At 44.0% G+C, this 16592-nt stretch overlaps 1 protein-coding gene across 1 annotated transcript in view; it reads left to right on the top strand.

Annotated features, from left to right (window-relative positions):
• The window catches only part of LOC111974395 (SH3 and multiple ankyrin repeat domains protein 2-like), a 176940-nt gene that overhangs the window by 49036 nt on the left and 111312 nt on the right, over window positions 1-16592 (top strand). Inside the window, exons 10-11 of the mRNA XM_070447184.1 lie at window positions 8224-8656; window positions 12045-12184. Of these exons, the coding sequence (XP_070303285.1) occupies window positions 8224-8656; window positions 12045-12184 (573 nt within the window). The remainder of the gene's footprint in view (window positions 1-8223; window positions 8657-12044; window positions 12185-16592) is intronic.

Below are 16592 nucleotides of genomic sequence, written 5' to 3'. Positions count from 1 at the left end.
GGCGGGGAGTAAACTGTATTCAATGACAGTTTGAAATGCCAACAAAATAGGAAAAAATGGCCAAGGGCGGATGAATTACTTTTGCAAGGCACTGTAACCCGCTGTTGAGAACATCCCTGTTTCTTCTTAGCTTTTTATTGTTTTCCACCAGTTTTAATATGCAGACCTTCGTCCTAATCGAGCAGGCTTTTTCCCAGATGCTTGAATCCTGATTGGCATTTATATGCTCCCTGCGTTTTGTTTTGCCATCTAGCTGAATTGATCTATGTCTTAGGGTCACTGAACCCACCCAAACATTTGCTGTTAATTACATAATTTTTGACATTTTGGGTCGAGAGAATTTTCAAGATATCTCAAAATGGTCTTGGGCCCAAAAAGTTTAGCAACCCCTAGCCTAAGCTTGTACTTGCAGTAATGAGTTAGCAATTAAACCGTATATAATTAAATAAACAGTAAATTAACAATTAAGTTGTGTTTATTGGTCGTTCCGATATGATTTCAATCACTTTCTGACTGCACGCCTTTTTTATTTTACGAAATCTTTCATACATGTTTGCCCATGGTAGAAGTGTCAGAAGGGACTTTTTGACCTGAATGCCAAAATATTCAGTAGACAGGGTGTGTCACGTTGACCCATTTGCGATACCCACCCTACCATGTATCACCCAAAAAGCCTCACAGCTCACACAAAGAATAAACGTTCATGGCCCATGTTTCTCAAACGTTCAAATTAAAGTTGTTTCCAAATGTCAAATGTGAAGTGTTTGTTACTTTTCTGTATCATTCCAAAGTTACATTTAGAATAACTCAACATTCTTAAGGTTTAGCATTAACTCAGAATGTTAAGGCTAGGTTAAGTTTTGGGATAGGCTTTAAAAGGGATACTTCGTGATTTTGGCAACGAGGCCCTTTATCCACATCCCCAGAGTCAGATGAACTCGTGGATTAATGTAGTATGTCTGCTGTTCCAGATGAAGGAAGTTAAGGTAGTTTTGCCAGCCAATTCTAAACTAGCGTAGCGCAATGCTGGAAGTCTCATGGGTGTCTTCTACATTGGTGCAACTACCTCTAGACTTCGCTTCGATACTGACACAGAGGACATACCAATGGTATCCATGGAGCTTATCTTGCCTCTGGGATGTGAGATAAGGCTTTGCCAAAAATCCAGAAACTAATGGTTATCTGCAGGGGGAAGGGTAAATAGTGTGGGAAGATTTAAGCTTGGAATGTATTGATGCAGGGAAGCATCACATGTGGCAGGCATTGATAAGTGGAGAGAGCCATGATTAGTGATGAAGGGGCATGCAAGATCAGGTCAGGTTCACTTACGTTAAGGGAGAAATAAAAGTTTATGGGCCCGTATCCTTAGTGTCCTGGCGCCTAGCAGTAAAGATAACAATGTTTTGTACAGATGTGTAGAAGAGACTCAGCCTAGGAGCAAAAGGGTTAAAATATCAGTGCTTGGTGAAAATTTTTTGTCTAATGCAAGCTGTATTGACGCTCGGAGAATACACTTCAGAGTGTCGATGAGTTTTTTACTCTGAGAATTAGAACCTAAAGAATCCAGTTGATGAAAGTTGTTTTGGATATTTTTTGTTTTAAAAGGATACTTCAGACTTTCCCATTTCAAGTTGACGTTCGACAGTGGTGAACCAGCGGCCATCTTTCTAGTAGGTAATTGGAAGTTAAAGTTTCAATTCAATTGAAATGTTAATGGTGTACCCACTGAATTATGATTATAGTTCTATGATTGGAAATGACACCACCATGTATTCAAGAGGATACTATGTCTCAAACAATTACTGGCAACACACAAACACTTCAGATTATGTAAATAGAGTCTAAGCGACAACAAGCTTAAAAAATTACATAGTTGGTTAATTAAAAATAATATAATAGTCTGACAACCCCTGTTTCGTAAGCTTTCACATTTATATCAAGCCTCAATCTTTTTCAGTGATGAAGACATGGCATGTCTCATGGTTAGGATAGGCGTATGCACAATGGGTCAACTTTGACACCTCTATCTCCTGAATGTTAGTCATTCAGGAACTTTCTGGCCACTTCCATCCATGGCAAAATATGTATGAAAGGTTCGTTTCAAATCAGGAGTGCAGTTCGAAAATGATTGAAATGCAATGTGGAATGATCTGTTTAATGAATTAAGCATCCAATCAATGAAACATTGTCAAGCTTCACCTTAAAATCCTTTATATTTCCAACTAGTCTGAGAGAGACGGAGAGAAGAGAGAGAAAGAGGGAGAGCCGAGAAGAGAGAGAGAGAGAGAGAGAGAGAGAGAGAGAGAGAGAAAGAGAGAGAGAGAGAGAGAGAGAGAAGAGCAAGAGAGAGAAGAGAGAGAGAGAGAGAGAGAGAGAGAGAGAGCAGGAGAGAGCGCGAGAAAGGGAGAGAGAGAGAGGGGAGAAAGAGAGAGGTAAAAGATGAGAGGACGAAAGAAGAAAAAAGAGGGAGAGCAGAGGCAGAGGAAGACGAGATGAGAGTGGAGAGAAGAGAGGAGAGAGGAGAGGAGAGAAGAGGAGAGAGAGTAGAGAGAGAGAGAGAAGAGAGGAGAGGGAGAGAGAAGAGAGACTGGGAGAGAGATGGAGTGGCGGTCATGCATTGGAGTGTCCTTTACACACCTCTGCAGGTGGGTCAGTGGCCTCCAGCAACGGGCTTCCCCGGATTTCCACGCAAGCTAAACTCCCATTCGCCGCTGTCCTACTACCTGCGCTAATTTCTTCAATTACCACACGCTGAAAGTTCTTTATTTTCCCCTGTGCTGTTTTTAAAAGTGCACTGGTTATGCAGTATTGGTGAACATTGGAGTAACATAAAAAGGTGTGAAAAATTGAATCTTTTCCAAGCCTTAAACCAACAAGGAAGTTAGTCTATCACCTTTACGCTGAGGTCATTTTATTGCTTTTGACTTCGTAAATAATAGAGCTAATTCTTTACCTTTGCTGCATTTCAACCTTTCTCAGTGGTATTTTTATCCCTGCGTGTCACAAGTTCAATCACATTCATCTGCTCCAGAAAGTAATTCTACATGCGGCTTTTGAATGTGGACAATTATACTAGGTCTCGCGTTGTGATCATCGCGGCAATTGCTTCGTCGCTAAATTTAAAACTGATGCATAACTATCAAAAGGAGATGGTTTTACACTGTCTTTCTTTTTGCGGCTAGAGTTTCTATTAACATTCAGGCATAATTGAGGTATGTCATAGATTAAAGTTTGCACGCATTTGAGTCTGTTCCAAATAAAAGCTGTTTATGATTCATCTGTCTACAAAAAGTATTTATAGTCTCCTCACCAATCACCTACCATATGTAGATTTATAGCCAGCCGAGAGGCGGACACACGGTGTATCTGTCTTTCTCCTGCGTCCACGGGGAGAAAAACACACCCAGCCCAAAATGAGTGGAATGACTTACGTCACCAAAACGGCTCTGCCGGGTGCATTATGGATCCATCTGCCTGTGTGTGAAAACAGTTGGTTCTTTAACCCTTTACTTCCAGCTGACAGACTATTTCTCAATGAGATTTACTAAAAATGGATATATGAGTACAGCATTTTTTACTTTTATTTCAAAGCTTTGGATAGTTCCATTGGAAGGCTACATTATGTCAAATCCCTTGGTTGCAAGACACTGACCAGAGCTGATCACTCATTTCCCTTTGACCTTAGTTGTCTTAGTATTAGGGAGCAGCAGTAAATTATATAGATCACACTGATTGCTTTCCTCTCTTATATAAGACAGCTCTGGATGTTTGTCATCTTCTTTTCCTTGCTTCTCTATTCCTGCAGAGGGAATGTGTGCTTATTACATGCCACAATTGAGAGCACAATTAAGAGCTGTGCGTGCGTGTGCATGTGTGCATGTGTGCATGTGTGCACGCATATGTCTGCATACTTGCATGTACAGTGCCTTGCAAAAATATTCACCCCCCTTGCTGTTTTTCCTATTTTGTTGCATTACAACCTGTAATTGAAATAGATTTTTATTTGGATTTCTTGTAACGGACATACACAAAATAGTCCAAATTGGTGAAGTGAAATGAAAAAAATTACTTGTTTCAAAAAATGCAAAAAAATTTAAAACGGAAAAGTGGTCCGTGCATATGTATTCACCCGCTTTGCTATGAAGCCCCTAAATAAGATCTGGTGAAACCAGTTACCTTCAGAAGTCACATAATTAGTCAAATAAAGTCCACCTGTGTGCAATCTAAGTGTCACATGATCTGTCACATGATCTCAGTATATATATACACCTGTTCTGAAAGGCCCCAGAGTCCGCAACACCACTAAGCAAGATGCACCACCAAGCAAGCGGCACCATGAAGACCAAGGAGCTCTCCAAACAGGTCAGGGACAAAGTTGTGGAGAAGTACAGATCAGGGTTGGGTTATAAAAAAAATATCCAAAACTTTGAACATCCCACGGAGCACTATTCAATCCATTATTAAAAAATGGAAAGAATATGGCACCAGAACAAACCTGCCAAGAGAAGGCTGCCAACCAAAACTCACAGACCAGGCACGGAGGGCATTAATCAGAGAGGCAACAAAGAGAACAAAGATAACCCTGAAGGAGCTGCAAAGCTCCACAGCGGAGATTGGAGTATCTGTCCATAGGACCACTTTAAGCTGTACACTCCACAGAGCTGGGTTTTACGTTAGAGTGGCCAGAAAAAAAGCCATTGTTTAAAGAAAGAAATAAGCAAACATGTTTGGTGTTCGCCAAAAGGCATGTGGGAGACTCCCCAAACATATGGAAGAAGGTACTCTGGTCAGATGAGACTAAAATTGAGCTTTTTGGCCATCAAGGAAAATGCTATGTCTGGCATAAACCCAACACCTCTCATCACCCGAGAATACCATCCCCACAGTGAAGCATGGTGGGGGCAGCATCATGCTGTGGGGATGTTTTTCATCGGCAGGGACTGGAAAACTGGTCAGAATTGAAGGAATGATGGATTGCTCTAAATACAGGGAAATTCTTGAGGGAAACCTGTTTCAGTCTTCCAGAGATTTGAGACTGGGACGGAGGTTCACCTTCTTGCAGGACAATGACCCTAAGCATACTGCTAAAGCAACACTTGAGTGGTTTTAGGGGAAACATTTAAATGTCTTGGAATGGCCTAGTCAAAGCCCAGACCTCAATCCAATTGAGAATCTGTGGTATGACTTAATGATTGCTGTCCAACAGCAGAACCCATCCAACTTGAAGCAGCTGGAGCAGTTTTGCCTTGAAGAATGGGCAAAAATCCCAGTGGCTAGATGTGCCAAGCTTATAGAGACATACCCCAAGAGTCTTGCAGCTGTAATTGCTGAAAAAGGTGGCTCTACAAAGTATTGACTTTGGGGGGGTGAATAGTTATGCACACTGAAGTTCTGTTTTTTTTTGGTCTAATTTCTTGTTTGATGATTTTGCATCTTCTAAGTGGTAGGCATGTTGTGTAAATCAAATGATACAAATAAATCTATTTTAATTTCAGGTTGTAAGGCAACAATATAGGAAAAATGCCAAAGTTGGTGAATACTTTCGCGAGCTATGGCAAATTCGTTCAAGTACTTGACTCAGTTTGCCCAGTACAATAGAACCAATCAAAGGAGTCGAAAAGTTTGAACTCCATTCTCCCTGGCGGTTAGGAGTGTTGGGCCAGTAACCGAAAGGTTGCTGGATTGAGTCCCTCAGCTGACAAGGTCAAAATATCTTGTTCTTCCCCTGAACAAGGCAGTTACCCACTGTTCCCCGGGCGCTGATGACGTGGATGTCAATTAAGGCAACCCCCCACACCTCTCTGATCCAGAGGGGTTGGGTTAAATGCGGAAGACACATTTCAGTTGAATGCATTCAGTTGTACAACTGACTAGGTATACCCCTTTCCCTTCCTTTCCTTACATCCAGTTCACCTCAGTTGTGCTTGGCATTGGCCTTTTATTTGTTCCAAAGGTCACAACCAAAATGTTTGGTGAGGATACCTTCAGCCACTATGGTTCTGGCCTTTGGAACAGCCTGCCGGAGGATCTGAGGGCCTCAGAAACGGTAGACACATTTTTAGCCTTAGCCTGCTTTTAGTCAAAATATCTGTTTTATTTATTTTATCCCATATTATATATCTTATTTATGTTTATTTATTTTAATGCATTAGTCTCTCATATCCACTATTATTGTTAATTGTTTTTACTATTTGAATATGTCTTATAGAAAATGTAGTGTTTTATTTGTCTTGATTGGTAGCCTAGTGGTTAGAGTGTTGGGCCAGTAACTGAAAGGTTGCTGGAACGAATCCCAAGCTGACAAGGTAAACAATATGTCGTTTTGCCCCTGAACAAGACAGTTAACCCACTGTTCCCCGGTAGGCCGTCATTGTAAATAAGAATTTGTTCTTATCTGACTTGCCTAGTTAAATGTTTTTTTAAAAATTGAATTTAGGTGTATTCATAGCCTTTGTGTGTAACGTAATCACGTCAGTGACACCAAGCATGTTCAGCATCCTCCAACACAAATGGATACTGTTTTCGTGCCGCACAAAACAGATGTGCACTAGTATGGTTTACTGTAAGTGTTTGGAATGTGGTTCGTTATCGTTGGGGGTGTGGTTAGATAGCAGTGTGGTCCAGGTTGTGGTCAGGGTATACACTCTTATGGTGAAGTGTTACTTCAAGTGTGGTTGTGGTCAGGGTATGTGTTTGTGATTAAACAGGATGTGGTTGTGGTCAGGTGGTTTGTAAAGCAGTGTGGGCCTGGTTGAGGTTGAGTTACAATTGGCCAGGCTGTGGTGGTGATTTTGATAATGGTTATTGTTAGGTAGCGTGAAGGTGTATTAAGATGGCTCCAGTGTCTGCTAAAGCCAAAAGCCTGGCTGGCACATACAGTTTCTCTCTCTCTCTCTCTCTCTCTCTCTCTCTCTCTCTCTCTCTCTCTCTCTCTCTCTCTCTCTCTCTCTCTCTCTCTCTCTCAAACACACACACACACTCTCTCAGGTGTGCGTATCAACCCCCGCAGTGTGTGTGAAATGATATATTGAAACGCTCTTCGATGAGGCTAGGGCTAAGTGAGGGCTTTTAGCACTATAGGCTAGGCTAACCTGTGGCTAGCTGTACTGTAGCTACAGTACTAGCATAATATCCCTATAAGACACTTAGCCACTGTGATCATAATCCTAGCATCCAGTCTACTACTGTAAGTCTAAGTTTAACAACAAATGCTAATGCTTGCTCTATTGTTGATCACCTTCTCACTTTGAAAACGTTATTGGGTCTTTGGTGTGACTGCAGGCTCCTTCATGCTACTTCCTCCACTGCTTTAATTTCGAGTGGAGACGAAAGTGCCGCTGTTGCACACTTGTCAGTGTGATATTATACTCTAATGCTGAAACTCCGCTGGGAAATAAGGTTCAATCACACCATTGCTGGTGGGGCCGAGGACCTCAGCTGTACTTGGTGCAATAATCATCATCATACTGGGATCATAATGACTTGGATTTTTATGAGAGGGCCAGACAGGGCCATCGAACAATGCAGAGCAGACATCCCCCAGGCAAGTGTGTGTGTGTGTGTGTGTGTGTGTGTGTGTGTGTGTGTGTGTGTGTGTGTGTGTGTGTGTGTGTGTGTGTGTGTGTGTGTGTGTGTGTGTGTGTGTGTGTGTGTGTGTGTGTGTGTGTGTGTGTGTGTGTGTGTGTGTGTGTGTACGTGCATGCAAGTGTGTGTGTTTCAACTGTTTAACAATAAGGGATAGATGAACGCCTTTGGGGAATAAATTGTTCTTGACTGATTCCCATCAAGAAAATCAATCAGACACATCGCCCTACAGGAAGTGATTGATATTCTGTGTTCATGTGTCCGCGTGCGTGTTAGTAAGCAAGTAAGTGCGTAAGTACGAACATGCTTGCATGTGTGCTTGTGTGAATTTCAGTCAATCGCAGGGCAATAAATTAATTATTGAAGGTTATCTCTTGGAGTGCTCTCCATTTCATTCTCTACCTATCAGGTAGGCTAGTCCCAGAACAGTAGATGTGAAGGAAAGGAAAGGGAGGAGTGCTACTCTGTTCCTCACGTGTCTCTCCACCACAAAGTCTAGCTCTCTAAGACATGAACATGAACAGAGAGTGAAATGGCTCATAAGACACAGACACCTATTTGCAAGGGTCAGGTAGAACTGGTTTATCAGATAATCAATGACTGGCCCTCTCTCTTGCTCTTTCTGTCTCTCATACCCAGTGCCTTTCCACGAGGCCCCGGAATACTCCAAGCGGCGTCGGGTCCCTCCCTCTACCAGCAGCAGCGGTAGCTGCCTGGTGGCCCCCCGGGTCCTGCTGCGCTCCAACAGTGACAACAACCTCACAGTGAGCCAGGGGCCTCCCCAGGACTGGTCCCAGCCCCAGGGACCCCCCCAGCACCACGGATCCCAACACGGAGGGGTCGGACCCCACACCTCCACCTCTCACCGTAGCCTCTCTCCACAGCTGCTCCAGCAGATGCAGGGGAACCCAAATGGCACTGTGAGGACCATGGGCCAGAGGTCCCGCAGTACCAGCGTGGGGGTGGTCCCGCGGAGTCGGTCCCCGTCCCTCAACCAGCTGGGAGAGGAGGCCTGCAGGCCACACCCGCAGACACATGTACAGACGCAGCAGACTCAGCACAGACAGCCCAGGTCAGTAGGAGGAGGAGAAGCAGCAGAAACACACAGCCATGTACGTAGGCACACACTCTTTACCCACCCACCACCCACACACACATGCATGCGTATGTACATATGTGTGTGGTTGTATGTTTGTGTGTGTGCGCGCGTGTGTGTGCGCCCTGCGGATTAGACCCTGAAGGCTTTATATTGCTGGTGACGTAACCTTGGATCTGCACAGTACTGATTAAGACACCATGCTCCCTGTCCTCCTTGACAGATTAATGCAGACATATGGCACTGTCTTTCATCCACACACTCTGTCGATCACACTCCTTTCTGAGAACAAGAGAGCGAGAGAGAGAGAGAGAGAGAGAGAGAGAAGGAAAGGGTGAAAGAATGAGAACAATTAAGCGCTTGACAAAGAGAAACAATGGGCGAGAGGGGGGGGGGGGGATATAGGGAGGAGAGAAGACATACTGAGTGAAGGAAAACAAGAGAAAGTCAAAAAGGGAATGAGGGGATAAGTGTGTCTTTTGCCCTTACATGATGACAGCCATGCCATTTTCCTATTTTGGATGTTTAACACTGCAACCAAGGATGGGTTGGACATTGGAGTTTCACTTCATCTCCATCCTCCCCTCCAAATCCTTCCCGATCCCATGTCCATCTTGCCTCTGGTCCTCTCCACTTCTTCATCTCCTTCAATCCCTTCTTCTGCCATCCATCAGCCTTTCCTTCCTTATTTCAGCCCCCTTACCACTCATTCCATCATACTCTCCTCTTTGCTCTCAGTCCGTCCTCCACCTCCATTTCCCCCTTAAGGCGTCAGCATGCATCGGTTCGGCTGACGCCTAGCCGAACCGATCGACTGTGCTCGAATACTCCCGTAAAAGACCTTAGATTGAAAAACAAGAAAAAAGCAACAATAGTACAATTTGTCAATTTTAAGACGCCAAGTATACAAGTATACAATCCAAGTATACAGTTCCTCAAAATAGTCTGAATTTAACTAAAATAACTCAATAAACTCATTCATCTTTAATTTTAAATGTTTCTGCCAAAGAGATCTTTACATCTAACTAAGCTGTTTGGTGTAGGATTTTTCTAGGATTTTTATTCATGAAAACGAGTAGTCTCTTGTTGAATGACAACAAAGACTTTATTGAAAAATCCCTACTTTTGACCAATCACCGACGAGCATATATTACGTAGACTTCGGCTCCAAACTTCAGCTTGCCTCCAGAAACATGTTTGTGTGCCCGAACAGCCGGGGAAAAAACCTCACCGAAGTCCAAAACGAAGAAAAACATCACAAAATGCCATGGTAATATATGCACAAACTCTACCAAACTGTTTCGGCAGGGAAGCATGCGGACGCCTTTATTCTGTCCTCTGCCCATTCCCTCCATCCTACCTTTCCCCCTATTTTCACCAACTCTCTCTCTCCCTCCCTCGCTTCTCCCTCTACTCTCCCCTTTTGTTAACCCTCCTCTATCTTTCCATCCATCCTCTCACCTCTATGTTTCCCCTTTCCCTCTCTCCTCTGACTTTTTTGTGCTAGAAAGAAAACAACGCATAGCTGAATCAGAAACTATGGCGACGGATCCTCCTCCTATAGCCTGAGGTTGTGCCTAATTCACGTACTCTCCAGAGAGTCGAGACAAATCAAATCAGATTCCCTCTCTCCTGAAAGAATATTCTTACCCAGGACTTTCCAATACAGAAATACGATGTGGACTAAAAGATCAAATAAGATCAGTATTTGACTCTGGAAGTCTTGCTTAGTATGGTGTGTGTTGTAACCTTAACTGAAACCTGAGGATGCATATTAGCTGCCAAAGCTAATGCCTCGGGCTATAGCTTGGAAGGCTAAGGTAGTCTTCAGCCACCGAAATGACCCAGATTCGTTTCTGCAATCAATTGGGACAAAAAAGGAGCAGCCAACTCTGTTGAACATAACCAACGATGATTTAATCAGGTTAGGTTTTATTTTGTGTGGATGATCCCTTTATACTGAAAAGCAGGCTGAGCACCGTCTGAGAGAGGATGTGTCAAGACAAGTCTCTCTCTCTCTTTCACTTTCTCTCTCTCTCTCTGAGGGCGTCATTGATTAACAGAGTGAACTTACACAGGAGGTTTTAGTCAACACTGATTATGTGCCCAATCATCTGGAGACTCCTTTGTTTATTCTCCTCTTTTCCCTGTCCTTTCCCATTGTTGTCACTGATCTAGAGGGATCAATGGAGTTGGTGAAAGCAATACGATGGAACCTTCTTGGCCCATATTTCCCAAATGTAGCGTTTAGAACTGACGCCATTTGGAAGTCTTTGCATTTGATGGTACATTCTTTATCTCTATTTATGATTTGGAAAGTCATGACCCCTGGCTTTCCCCTAAGTGTGTGTGTGTGTGTGTGTGTGTGTGTGTGTGTGTGTGGGTGGTGTGTGTGTGTGTGTGTGTGTGTGTGTGTGTGTGTGTGTGTGTGTGTGTGTGTGTGTGTGTGTGTGTGTGTGTGTGTGTGTGTGTGTGTAGATCTGGAATGGGGCTAGATCTCCATAGGCTCAGGGTTGAGGAGAGGAGTGGTGTCCAGGATAAGGTGACCCACTTACCTTGTCTCTCTCTCAGTCCTCCCTCTTTCTCTCCCTCTCTCTCTCTCTCTCTCTCTCTCTCTCTGACAATCACTCTCATTCTATCCCACCCTCTCACTGTCTCTTAATCTCTGTATGACTATGTTTGAATACTTACAATGCTGCTGTTGCTGGGGCTTACCACCAAGTGGCGCTCCAATACAATACTCTAACAGATCAACCCAGACACCAATGGATACGCAACATTAGGTCCATCTCAGTTGTGTAGTAAACTTGTGTTTTCATCTGTAGTTGGACTCAAGCAAATGTACATGTGTGCTTGTTCTTCTCCTTTGGTTATGCTGGCGAGGTTTTGGCGGGTACACTCACAAAAAAATTCAGATCTGAGACTTTCTGTAGGAAATGTATCAATTGCGTCTCAGAAAGGTAAGGACAGACTCTCTCTCTTTTCCCTGTGTTGGGATGTCTTTCTGCTTGTGCGGTGGGTGAACCCAGTGTCCTCTCTTCCCTACCCAGAGGACACTGCAGGGATCCGCGATACTTCAGCTTCCATCCTGCCCCATTTACAAGCTCCATAATTCAGACACTTCTGTTTCTCTTAAGGACAGCGGTGTAACTTAAGAGTTTGCAATATATACTGTGTATACTGTGGTACTCTGTCAAATGTGGCATGTACTAATATGCACTACTCCTCTATCTACCTAGTTAAATAAATGTTAAATAAAATAAATACAAAATAAAATATACCTCCTATCTCCTCTTCTCTCTTGCCCCTCTTCCATCTCCTCTCCTCTCTTCCCTCCTTCCCACCTCTCTGTCCCCACCCTCAGCCCCAGTGGTAATGTGGAGGTGGTGGTGCAGCGGAGGAAGCTGTACAGTGCCGTGCCAGGTAGGCACTTTGTGGTGGTCCATTCCTACCATCCACAGGCCGAGGGAGAGATCACCCTCTACAAGAACGACAGGGTTAAAGGTGAGACGTTAGGAAGTGTTTAGGAGAGAACATACAGATACAATTGTATTATGCTTAACACTGCTCTACAACTGGATACATTTGGGACACAGATGGTAATGAGCTGTGTACAAAGCTCAATCTGGTTCAACATTTGTTGCGAATGTGGTCCCTGAGAAATAAACTAATGGAGAGCAATAATATTGGCGTCTTTTTGTAAGCACTAACTCCACCATGGCTTGTTGGCCAAAGCATATGGGGGGTTTGGAGGGTTTTTTGGATACTCGTAGAAAAAAGGTTCTGTGGTAAACACAGGCTTAAGAGATCTTACACGTTTTGTTCAATGAGATCATCTCCATCAGCTGAAGCATTTATGTATTGTAACACTGGCGTAACAATGGCGCCGGAGAAGAAGGCTGACGTTTTACGTGTCCCCAACTTATTTTTTAAAACTTATTTTGTACATAATGTTGCCGCTACAGTCTCTTATGGCCGAAAATAACTTCTGAACATCAGGACTGCGATTACTCACCATGGACTGGCAGAATCCTTTTTTCCCTTTAACGAGGCTGACGAGCCCGACGCGAAAGATGTACTGTTTTCTCGGGAACAGGCCCAGATCCCCGTGATTTGTGTGAAGAGGAGGCAGAGAAAAAGGGGACAGACGGCGGGCTGCCTTCTGAGAATTCGTAGGCAATCGAATAAACCCCCACTTCCTTCCATTCTGCTAGCAAACATGCAATCTTTGGAGAATAAAATGGTGTACTCCTCAATGCCATCGGAGGAATCCCGGAACATATTCCAGTCTGTGCTAGCAAAACAGTCCTGTAGCTTAGCATCTGCTTCATCTGACCACTTTTTTATTGATATAGTCATCTGGTGCTTCCTGCCTTAATTTTTGCTTGTAAGCAGGAATCAGGAGGAACACAGCTCATTCAATGCTGTCTTAGTGCCAGCCTCTGATTGTGGTGGTATGTAAACAGAAAACTCTCTAGGTAGATAGTGGGGTCTACAGCTTATCATGAGATACTCTAACTCAGGCGAACATTGCTCGAGACTTCCTTAGATATCGTGCACCAGCCCACTATTTCCAACTCTCCTATTCCCAAAATATCTGGGTCAGCATGCTTAATGACTTACTCTCCTCGCTGGGCTTGGCAGGAATCTCCTCCACGCACTCCGCAGGAAACCAGCCCACCTGGCCACGTGCACTGCCTTCCCAGAACCCCCCCTCTCCGAACTCAGAACTGGAGAGAGGGAGGGGGAGTGTGGTGAGAGGGAAGGGTAGTGTGGTGAGGAGAGAGAGAGAGTGTGAGAGAGAGGGGGGGGGTGTGGTAAGAGAGAGAGAGAGAGGGGGGATGTGGTGAGCGAGAGAGAGAGAGCGAGAGAGAGCCAGAGAGAGCGAAGAGAGAGCGAGAAGAGAGAGAGAGAGAGAGAGAGAGAGAGAGAGAGAGAGAGAGAGAGAGAGAGAGAGAGAGAGAGTCATTATACGCAGCACATGTACTGTAGTAAATGTCACTCGCGGAACACATGTACCTGTGTTTTATGAGCTCGCCAGCTTGTAGTCCTATATTTTTTTAATAAAAAGAATGGGGTTTGGGGATAAACAACAAAAATAAGATCTGAGGTTAACAAAGGCTTAGGAGATCTTATACGTTTTGTTGTAAGTCGCTCTGGATAAGAGCGTCTGCTAAATGACTTAAATGTAAATGTAAATGTTGTATGAGATAATATCAGCCAGTTAACATTATCTTTAAGAATTATGAAGACTTCATTGGTTTATGTGCTTGTTTTGAATAAATCAAATCAAATTGTATTAGCCACATGCGCCGAATACAACAGTGCAGACCTTACAGTGAAATGCTTACTTACGAGCCCTTAACCTCACTAGGGTAGGGAGCACTATTTTCACCTCCGATGAAAAGCGTGCCCAAAGTAAACTGCCTGTTACTCAGGCCCGTAAGCTAGGATATGCATATAATGGTCGATTTGGATAGAAAACACTCTAAAGTTTCCAAAACTGTTAAAATAATGTCTGAGTATAACAGAACTGAGTACCTGAGTAAAAGCCATCCAGGAAGTGGGATATTTTTGATGTGTGTGCTTTTCTCTTGCCTGCCTTATACAGTATGTCAATGGTTAGGACCTAGATTGCAGTTCCTATGGCTTCCACTAGATGTCAACAGTCTTTAGAAATTGTTTCAGGCTTGTATTCTTTTTGGAATTTCCGTCGAACGGAACGAGGCTTTGGTTTTCTGAACATAACGCGCAACCCAAATGGCAGTTTTTTGTTATAAAAGTAATATTTATCGAACAAAAAATACATTTTTGATAACAAGATTATCAAAGGTAAGCGATTCATTTTATTGCTTTTCTGACTTTCGTGACCATGCTAATTTGGGCTAGCTGTTCTAGCATTGATTGATAAACTCACAAAAGCTTGGATTTCTTTCTCTGTAAAGCATATTTTCAAAATCTGACACGATAGGTGGATTAACAACAATCTAAGCTGTGTTTTGGTATATTTCACTTGTGATTGCATGATTCTAAATATTTTTAGTAATATTTTGCGCCCTGCAATTCAGTGGTTGTTTAGGAAAATGATCCCGTAAAAGGGATCCGTGCGCAGAGAAGTTAAAGTGACTATGCATATATTGTCACACCCTGACCTTAGAGAGCCTTTTTATTTCTATATTTGGTTAGGTCATGGTGTGATTGGGTGGGCATTTTAGTTTTTCTATTTCTTTGTTGGCTGGGTATGGTTCCCAATCAGAGGCAGCTGTCTATTGTTGTCTCTGATTGGGGATCATACTTAGGCAGCCTTTTTCCACCTTTAGTTTGTGTGATCTTGTTTGTGTGTAGTTGCTTTCTGCACTGCATGTACCTTCACGTTCGGTTGTAGTTTATTGTTTTTTTCCGTGTTCATCAAATGATTTACGCTTACCACGCTGCACCTTGGTCTGATTCTTCCGTCAACGAGGGTGACATATATGATGAACAGAGAGTAGCAGTAGCGTAAGAGGGTTGGCGGGTGGTGGTTGGCGGGACACAATGCAGATAGCCCGGTTAGCCAATGTGCAGGAGCACTGGTTGGTCGGGCCAATTGAGGTAGTAGTATGTACATATGTACATGAATGTATAGTTAAAGTGACCTGTGCATATATGATAAACAGAGAGTAGCAGCAGCGTAAAAGAGTGGTCGGGGGGGGGGGGGGGCACACAATGCAAATAGCCCGGGTAGCCATTTGATTACCTGTTCAGGAGTCTTATGGCTTGGGGGTAAAAACTGTTGAGAAGCCTTTTTGTCCTAGACTTGGCACTCCGGTACCGCTTGCCATGCAGTAGTAGAGAGAACAGTCTATGACTGGGTGGCTGGGGTCTTAAACAATTTTTAGGGCCTTCCTCTGACATTGCCTGGTATAGAGGTACTGGATGGCAGGAAGCTTGGCCCCAGTGATGTACTGGCCGTACGCACTACCCTCTGTAGTGCCTTGCGCTCGGACGCCGAGCAATTGCCGTACCAGGCAGTGATGCAACCAGTCAGGATGCTCTCGATGTTGCAGCTGAAGAACCTTTTGAGGATCTCAGGACCCATGCCAAATCGTTTTGTTTCCTGAGGGGGAATTTGTCGTGCCCTCTTCACGACTGTCTTGGAGTGTTTGGACCATTCTAGTTTGTGTGGACACCAAGGAACTTGAAGCTCTCATGTAGGTAGAGGTATTAAAGTGACTATTCATAGATGATAACAACAGAGAGTAGCAGCGGTGTAAAAGAAGGGGAGGGGAGGGGGGGCAATGCTGTTCAGGAGTCCTATGGCTTGGGGTAGAAGCTGTTTAGAAGCCTATTGGACCTAGACTTAGTGCTCTAGTACCGCTTGCCATGTGGTAGCAGAGAGAACAGTCTATGACTAGGGAGCTGGAGATCATTTTTAGGGCCTTCCTCTGACACCGCGAGTGATGTACTGGGCCGTTCGCACTACCCTCTGTAGTGCCTTGCAGTCGGAGGCTGAGCAGTTGCCATACCAGGCAGTGATGCAACCAGTCAGGATGCTCTCGAGGGTGCAGCTGTAGAACCTTTTGAGGATCTGAGGACCCTTGCCAAATCTGAGGACCCATGCCAAGTCTCCTGATGGGAATAGGTTTTTGTCGTGCCCTCATCACAACTGTCTTGGGGTGCTAATACCATGTTCATTTGTTGGTGATGTGGACACCAAGGAACTTGAAGCTCTCAACCTGCTCCACTGCAGCCCGTCGATGAGATTAAACTACCAACGGGACATTCAAAACTGTTATATCTCATGCTTCACAGAGTTGTGGCTGAACGACGACACTATCAACATATAGTTGGCGGGTTATACGCTGTACCGGAAGGGTAGAACAGCGGCATTTGGAAGACAAGGGGCGACGGACTATGTATTTTGTAAATAACA

Source organism: Salvelinus sp. IW2-2015, linkage group LG15, assembly GCF_002910315.2.
Source record: "Salvelinus sp. IW2-2015 linkage group LG15, ASM291031v2, whole genome shotgun sequence".
NCBI lineage: Eukaryota > Metazoa > Chordata > Actinopteri > Salmoniformes > Salmonidae > Salvelinus > Salvelinus sp. IW2-2015.
Note: the sequence above shows the minus strand (reverse complement) of the source record. Positions and strands in the feature narration are given on the sequence as shown.